The sequence below is a fragment of the Poromitra crassiceps genome (assembly GCF_964638095.1).
Source record: "Poromitra crassiceps genome assembly, chromosome: 10".
Lineage (NCBI taxonomy): Eukaryota > Metazoa > Chordata > Actinopteri > Beryciformes > Melamphaidae > Poromitra > Poromitra crassiceps.
In genome coordinates this window covers 49,595,924-49,605,004 of record NC_139631.1, presented here as the reverse complement: position 1 = coordinate 49,605,004, position 9,081 = coordinate 49,595,924, and the positions used below count along the sequence as shown (strand labels likewise).

General features: G+C 44.4%; 1 protein-coding gene across 1 annotated transcript in view; it reads right to left on the bottom strand.

Moving 5' to 3' along the window:
* Nucleotides 1-1,534: 1,534 nt before the first annotated feature.
* Nucleotides 1,535-9,081, bottom strand: part of endog (endonuclease G) — a 60,853-nt gene continuing 53,306 nt past the window's right edge. Inside the window, exon 6 of the mRNA XM_083644468.1 lies at nt 1,535-2,212. Within this exon, the coding sequence (XP_083500594.1) occupies nt 2,018-2,212 (195 nt within the window). The 3' untranslated portion in view covers nt 1,535-2,017. The remainder of the gene's footprint in view (nt 2,213-9,081) is intronic.

Below are 9,081 nucleotides of genomic sequence, written 5' to 3'. Positions count from 1 at the left end.
ATACTGTACATAACAGATGTATATTTGTTTTATGTTTTATATTTTGTGTAACCTAACAGCTGTATTCTATAGTCTGTATTCTGTACCCTGTTTTTATATTTGCCTTATAACATCTAGGGACAAACATTGCAAACTAGCTTAGGCTATAAATGTCAGGATATATAACAAAGACTGTTTCCTGTGAATGCTCTATGTTTATGTATCTGTCCCTATAGAAATAAACTTTTCATTCGACAACAGCATGAGTGAATACTGGATTCTGATTGGCTAGCAACAGTGGTAAATATGCCAACAACCCACAGTTCGGCTCCAACCACAGTATCACTCCGCTCCCTGATGCTGACTCCGTTCCCTGTGCTGACTCCGCCCACTGTTAGCCTGTCAGTCTGCAAATCTTTAACAAGGAAATGGCCGATCTGTAACAAGGAAATGTCCGATTTCGTAGTAACGTTTGATTTACTGGGTGGATTGAGTTTTGAGCAGTGGTTAGATGAAGATGAAGGTGAAGTGAACAAAGAACGACATGGTGAAATTGGGGAGAGAGAACTGGTTGAGCTTGAGTTGTCACGAGTTCGGACTAGCGGGATGTCGGACTAACGGGAGGTCGGACTAGCGCCCGGACCCCGAACCTGGGACTGTCAAACAAACAAACGCCCTCTGCCGTCACCAGATATCAACACACCACCACCAAAACGGGCTGCTTTAGATAACTGTTTAAATAACTGTACTTTTACAGGCAATGTATCAATAACTGTGAATCCCGTTAAGGAATAGGTTAGTTGTTTTTTGGCTCAAAGGCAACTAAATGTTTAGTGCAATCATTGATCTTGTGTATGGAACTATATTCTGTGGCGGAAGGATAAATGTATTCTGAAACCAGTAATGATTGTAAATAAATGAATTGGATGTTACAATTGTGTATTTTTTATATTATTTGGTAGCTGTTGTAGAAAACAAATTTACCACTCGAGGATCGGGGGTTGTGGGCTGATTTACCACTGGTACAGGGTTTATAGCACTCGGCTTCGCCTCGTGCCACAACCCTGTACCAGTGGTAAATCAGCCGACAACCCCCTCTCCTCTCGTGGTAAATTTGTTACATCAACCATGCCTTACATTACATTAACTTAAGTGACACCACACACACAGTGTTGACTGTGACCTGTGGTAACATGAGGTGAACAGACATTGCTGAGCTGGCTGAAGTTTCTCCTAACATTAATTATCCGCAGATCTCTCTCATCCTCTCTTTCCCTTCACATCTGCAGACAGCAGAGAGACATACAAACTAATAACCCCTGGGGTTTTATTGCTGTCTATTACTACAGCCATGTATGCATGCCGCCATCACTATTTTGTAATCATTTTGATCTTAACACAACACCAACGCTAATAGACAAAGCCAATTCCTCATGTCATTAGCTCTGCTGTAATAGGCTGTCACTAATTTAGCATTAGTTGACATCAAGGAGGGTCTTTTGAGGGTTGACAGCTGCAGAATAACTTGTATAAACCATACAGTCAATGGTATGAATGTGTTTATAAATTAATAGCAATAGGAACACTTTTTTTTGCCAGTGGGAGACTCCCCAAAACAGACAGTCTTATATAGCTGGGGCCAGTTGCACAAAGCACCTTAAGTTAAGATTTTCCTTAGAGTCCGAGTTAAGGTGTCCATAAAATAGAATCGGCTGCACAATCTTGTGCTTACTTTTTCCTTAAATGTTTAACCTTATGGAGAAGACTTAAGGGTGTTTTGTGCAACCAATTTTATTTTATGGACACCTTAACTCGGACTCTAAGGAAAATCTTAACTTAAGGTGCTTTGTGCAACCGGCTCCAGGTTTTAAGGTCATTTCTAGGAGTTTATTGGGCGGTGGTGTAGTTTCTGGGTGTTGTCGTTTATTGGGCGGTGTTGTAGTTTCTGGGTGTTGTAGTTTATTGGGCGGTGTTGTAGTTTCTGGGTGTTGTAGTTTGTTGTAGTATATTGGGCAGAGTAGTTTCTGGGTGTTGTCGTTTATTTGGTGGTGATGGACTGCAGAGTGCTGGTTCTCTTCATGATGTTGGGGACGAACAGTAGTCCTGACGCTCTCTCGATGGTTTCTATTGGAACCAGGAAGCGCTCCAGAGGCGTGTTTTCGTCCACGGGTGCGTTTGGTAGGACGTATGACCTTAGCTCCACCACTCCCCCCGCACGCTCCAGGATCAACACCTGCAGGAGAGAGATATTAGATTAGATCAGATTATCTTCTTTAATGCACAGCCAGGCTCGTGGAATTTGTTTTGTCATACATAAGCCATGGTCCAACATTGAACATCATAAGCGACAGATAAATACAGAAAAACACAATAATAGTACATATTACAGTCATAGCAGCAGCGATATGGGGGATTGTTATAAAGAGTTTTTAAAGGAGAATTTCGTTTTTTTTTTACCTGGAGCCCTCTCCTCACATTAATTATTATCTGACGACTCACCCAGTGTTCTCTGCAGCGTTTTTGTCCATCTTAGGCGTTATTGAGATCAATAGTGTGCAAGCCAGTCCTAGAATGGAGCTCCGTGGGGGCCACGTGGCAGCGTGCTTTTCATCCATGTAAATAGACAGTTTTATTCCCGTTTTTGATCCATATCGTCATAATCTGATCCCTAAAGAACGATCAGACTGCTATTCTCCCCCGGGCTCTTTTCAGCGGTAGTTACAGGCATCCCATTTCCTCCTGTCGGGTCAGTGAGACCAACTCTCGTCAAGTCCCGCAAGACTTTCCTGCCGCTGGCCTGTGGACTAACTTGAATAGTTCAAGAAGGGGCCAGGTCGGAGCCTGAAAAGATGTGTTTTTAGTCTTTGCCGAAAGATCGGCAGTGATTCGGCCGTCCTGACCGAATTCATTCCACCATTGTGGTGCCAGGGACGAGAAGAGTCGTGATCGAGATGAGCAACCTTTGAGCCCGCGTAGCGGAGGAGGGGCGAGGCGACCTGCACTGGTGGAGGAGTGGAGGGAGCGGTGAGAGGTTTGGAACCTGACCATAGATTGTAGGTACAGAGGAGCTGTCTGGTGTACTACCCTGTAGGCCAGTACCAGTGTCTTGAATTTGATGTGTGCCGAGATGGGAAGCTAGTGAAGGTCTCGGAAGAGGGGAGTGTCATGAGATAATTTGGGTTGGTTGAATACCAGACGGGCTGCAGCATTCTGAATGAGCTGAAGCGGTCGGATGTCAGAGGCAGGTAGGCCGGCCAGAAGCATGTTGCAGTAGTCCAGGCGGGAGATGATAAGTGACTGGACCAGGAGTTGCGTCGCTTCCCTCGTGAGAAAGGGACGGATTTTGCGGATGTTGTACAGGGAGAACCTACAGGAGCGTGCTGTCGCAGCAATGTAGGCCGAGCAAGACAGCTGGTTGTCAAGGATCACCCCAAGGTTCTTAGCATCTAGCTGTGAGGCGACAGCGCTACCACTGCGCCACCGTGCCCACAGTATGCAATTGTCTTTGCACTGCACCTTTAAATGCCTCTCTCCTTCAGGTGTTAATAATCCTGGAGCGTGTGGGTGGTGGAGGGGTGGAGCTATGGTCATACGTTTTACCAAACGCACCCCTCTCTCTCTCTGGGCTGTCACTCTCTCAAAAAATAAATAAAATGTAACACTATATTGTTATGATTCACTGGAATTAAAAACATGCCATATGAGTGAATTGTATAAGAGCTTTGGAACTCTCTAGTGGTAACACCCGTATGCGACTGTGAACGTTGCTGCCTGGATACGCTAGCCGGTCGGTGGCTAGGTTAGCTTTCGCTCAAACGAACGGAGTGGACGTTTACAACACTAGAGCCTCGGAAAGAGTGGACTTTTTCCGGCGAGAGTGGCCAAGAACTCTCTGTTATCCAGAGCTTGGACCCTCTACATCCTCCCTGCTTCATCTCGTGCCTGCTAACCTGGTTGGGTCTGTCTGGGCCCGGTTAGCCCGGTGACAGTCTGCCTCCCCTCAGCTAGCTGGATAGCTTGCTAGCTAGCCACCAGCTAGCCGCCCGGTCGGATGGCTCCCCGGGCTCGAGTGAAGCCGGAGATATACACCACCGTCGATGGCAAGGTTATTGTGGAGGATGAACTACTTAATTTCCTTGCTGTTAAAATCAATATGCTAAGTCAGGATGAAATTGTTCTCCTGACTCCTAAAACCTTTGGCTCTGAAGGGATAGAGGCGTCTAAGAAAGTGCTGTTTGAGCTGTGCCCTAACTCTCAGGTACGTTATGTTGCTCATAAATGAGCTCAGAGGGACGCGAACAACATAAAAAGTTGCCTCAAACTATTGAATGAGTTTGGGGAGAAAATACCCAGATTTGTTTCCCACTACTTGGATGATCTGCCTCCGGTAGCTTTTTCTAACATGGATGTCTCGAGCCTACTCGGGAAAATGGAGCAGATGTATTTTATTTATTTATTTATTTAACCTTTATTTATCCAGGGAGGACCATTGAGAGCATGCTCTCTTTTTCAAGGACGCCCTGTTTACAACAAATATCACAAGTTCAACAATACAAATCAGGAATAAGAATAGACTGTGGCATTATAAAATAACACAATCACACTCAAACAGATGAAAACAATACAGACATATAAAATCACAGGTACAGACAGTTAAGAGGGCAATGTAAAACAGGTGCAAGTCCTGTGCGATCCATCCTCAAGTAGCGTTTTGAATGACTCTATAGAGACCAGTTGGTCCAGTTTGAGAGAGTCCTGAAGTTTATTCCATCTATGAGGTGCGTAAAAGATAAAAGCATTTTTACCTGCTTCACTATTCATACGTGGAATAACCAGTCTAATGTGTGTCTGTGAACGAGTCTGATAACTTAAAGTACTAAAATTTAAAAGCGAGGACAGATATAGTGGGAGCTTACCGCACAGGGCCTTATAAATGAACAAAAGACAATGCTGATCTCTACGGAAGGTCAGAGAAGGCCAACCTACTTTTTCATAGAGAGTACAATGATGAGTGAGAAACCCATCACCAGTGATGAATCTCAAAGCACTATGAAATACTGCATCAAGAGGCTTCAGTGTGGAAGGTGAAGCGTGCATGTATAGTACATCACCATAATCAAAGACAGACATTACAAGATATTGCACAATGGTTTTTCTGCTAGATAAAGAGAAACAAGACCTGTTTCTGTAAAGGAAACCAATCTTTCCCCTTAGCTTTTTGGTTAGATGTCCTACATGGATTTGAAATGAGAGCTTAGAATCTAGCCAAATGCCCAAGTATTTATAAGAGTTGACAATTTCAATTTGTTCACCTTTAAGAGTATGAATACCTACATTTGGATCAGACCCAGGTGATCTTGAGAATAACATGCATTTGGTCTTGTCAGAGTTCAGAACCAGCTTGTGACTAATTAGAGCCAACTGAAATGCGTCAAAAGCAGTCTGCAGGCTTGCAGTGGCTGCTGCAAGACTGGCACCAACACTATACAAAATTGTGTCATCAGCATAATAATGGACATCACAATGCTGTGAGGGGAGTACAATATTATTAACATAAAGAGGGAATAATAGAGGGCCCAAAATTGACCCTTGTGGGACACCTTTACCAATAACAAGAGAGCTCGATCTAAAGCCATCGGCAACAACTGCCTGTGTTCTCTCAGAAAGGTAATTAGAGAACCATCTGATAGAAAGATGATCTAGGCCCATAGCTGACAATTTGTCTAACAAAATAACATGGTCCACAGTAGGGATGTAGGTACTACCGGTACTACCCCCGAACCGCGGTACTATTGCTGTAGAACAGGTTCTATACTAAGATTTAAAAAGACCGGTACTTTTCCGACCGCTGCTATGACTGATAATGGTCAATATGAGCCTGTCTCTTTAAGAAATGCGCTGGAGTGAGTGACGTCATATCCACATGTCAAGCGGTGAGGAAAAGAGTTTGAGGAAAAAAAGCAGCTGAGCACTGAGCAGACCCGCGCACATTAAAAGCAAACTAGCAAAGTAGGCTATGGCTAAACACAAAGCCTCTCCCAGCCCAGTTAGTAGCAGCAGCCAGCCGATCTACTATGAATCACCTCATTCAATGGAAAGGAATTGCTTCAAAATGTCCCCATTCGATGGGGTGGAGTAGATCGGGTGCAGCAGCTGTGCCCTTTCACAGTTTACATCTAACGTTATGTAGGCTACTTTCACGCATACTTCAGTCAGGGTTATCGACAGTCCATATTATTGCCTCTGCACGTTTCCCGACGCTACAGTGAGAAAATGCGCTCGTTAACTAACGTTACAGCGGACTCCGCTGTACTAACGTTACAGCGGACTCTGCTGTACTAACGTTTACAGCGGACTCCGCAGTAACGTTAGTTAACGAGCGCTCACTGTAGCGTCGGGAAACGTGCAGAGGCAATAATATGGACTGTCGATAACCCTGACTGAAGTATGCGTGAAAGTAGCCTACATAACGTTAGATGTAAACTGTGAGTAATACTGCCTGAATGCCCCACCCATGACAAGAAGTGCTAAACTGGAAGTTGAGATTACTGAGTATAAACAATTTAGAGACATCAGCCCTGCAGAGGATCCCCTGGCATGGTGGAAGCAACACCAGACAGACCTGCCCATCTTAGCTCAGTTTGCTAGACAATATCTCTGTATTCCAGCATCAAGCTGTGCATCTGAACGTGTTTTCAGTACTTCTGGGAATATCTGCAGTCCAACAAGATCTAGACTGACCGAGGAACATGTTGACACCCTCGTTTTCTTGGCTAGGAACCTGAAGAAGACATTGGGATGGGAGGGACTGAGTGAGTAAACTGAGAGTCAGCCAAACAGTGAGTCTGTCTACCACCCATAGGAGAACTAGGGTTTAGACTGAGTAGGCTGGGGGACAGAATGGGAATATGAAGCCAGTTATGCTGCTTGTTGAAGAAAAAAAGATTTGAGTTTCTGCTGCTATAGTGTTTTATTATATTATTATTTATTTTATTTATTTTATTTATTTTATTTATTTTATTTATTTTACTTATTCCCATTTCCCACTGTTCAAAAGATTTGTGTTATGTTACTGAGTGTGTACTTATTTGACAAGTAAAAGTTAGACAGAATTTAAATGCCACCAATTATTTATTTATTGTTGTTATTGGTGTTTCTCTGAGTTTTTGCTGCTATAGGCTAGTGTTTTATGGTCATTTTATTTTCACTGGCATTACTTTATTTTACTTACCGGTATTCTCACTGCTCAAAAGGTTTGTTTTGTTCAGCATTTAAATGCCACACCAATTTATTGGTGTAATTGTTCCCAAACTCTTAAAATAAAGCCAAATCTTGACATTGGACAGTTTCACTTTTTTTTTACAAAAAGTATCGAAAAGTATCGAAAAGTATCGAAATACAAATTGGTACCGGCACCGAAACAGAAATTTAGTACCGCTACAACCCTAGTCCACAGTATCAAATGCCTTAGAGAGGTCTACAAAAAGAGCTGCACAGTGTTGATGGTCATCCAGACCATTCAATATATTATTAACGACAAGTGTTGTAGCTGTGACAGTACTATGACCTGGTCTGAAACCTGACTGCTGAGGTTGAAGAATGTTGTGTGCCTCCAGGAAAGCACGTAACTGTGTACTGACTAGGCTTTCCAGAATCTTGGCTAAACAGCACAGTTTGGATATTGGTCTATAGTTATTCAGACCACTTGGGTCACCGCCTTTATGTAGGGGAATAACCTGTGCAGCTTTCCACACAGCAGGGATTACACCAGAGGTAAAAGTTAGGTTAAAAATATGAGCAAGTGGAGGAGCAATTATCTCTGCACTAAGACGCAGGTATACTGAGGTGTGAGCTCTGAAACGGGTGGTGCAGCTTCAGGCGGACGTCAGTGAAGAGTTTCCAGCCATCACCTTGGAGATCAATCACCGAGTGGGTGCATTGGAGTGCTCCACTGACCGGCTGGCTGACCCGGGGCGGGATGGAGGTCCAGCTGAGATGGCGGAGCTGGTAGCTGGAGCTAGCGTGAGCCTTGAGGCGGCGGGCTTGAACGGCGTTGCTACGGAGAGGAATGCTGCTACGGCGGGGGGCCCGGGCCTGGATGCAGGTGTAAGAGCTGTGCCTGTCAGTGCTCAGGATCAGTGAGGATCAGAGAAGAATGGTCCTGGTGGGTTGGCGCCACTGCCAGTTTCACCAAAATGGGCTAGTGTTGTGAGGAACGGCCGACGCCAGTTGTACCGTAACATTAAAACTGTTAAAACTAGACTGGTGAGTGTCTTTGCCAGCAGGTGACCTAGACGCAAACGTCCGATCTGCACATCTTAAAGACATACTGGGCCGTGAGGTCACTTGCTCTAAGATCAACACTTTTCACAGTAGATCCAGCTCGTTCAAAGTCTCGGCTGAATGTAATGAGATTGGGGATATGTACAATCCAGAGCTGTGGCCAGATGGGGCGCTGGTGTGTCGCTACTACGAGCCCCGTAAGACCGGAGTCCTAGGATTGGGCACTACACCTGCTGCGGGGGGTTCGGGCGTTCGGGCTACGCCTTGGCAGTGGGGCTGGAGACATAGCAAGACGCTCTGTAGTTGACAACTTGCTACAAGAATGCGACATTTTATGTTTACAGGAAACCTTTTTACCCAGGCAGGACCTGGGTAAACTGAACTGCTTTAATGATAACTTTTACGGGGCTGGGGAATCCACAACTGACCTGTCTATGGGTATTGTAAGGGGCAGAATAGCAGGAGGCGTGGCTATCCTCTGGCATAAGAAGCTGAACTCTGTAATAAATGTGATCAGGCTCGAAACCGATTGGTGTATTGCCATACAGGTTAAGCTTGATGACAGAGAATTTATTATCCTTAATGTATACACACCTTATGAATGTCATCAGAATGAGGATGAATACCTGAATAGACTAGCTTTCGTAAATTATTTTATTTCGGATAGCCTGTCTTCAAGTATATATGTGGTAGGTGATATGAATGAGGATTTATCTGACATAAGTTCTCTGTTCGCTAAACACATGCTTCAGTTCTGTATGGATAAGTGTCTTACTCTGTCCAGCGAGCTGCTTTTGCCAGCGGATAGCTACTACTCAT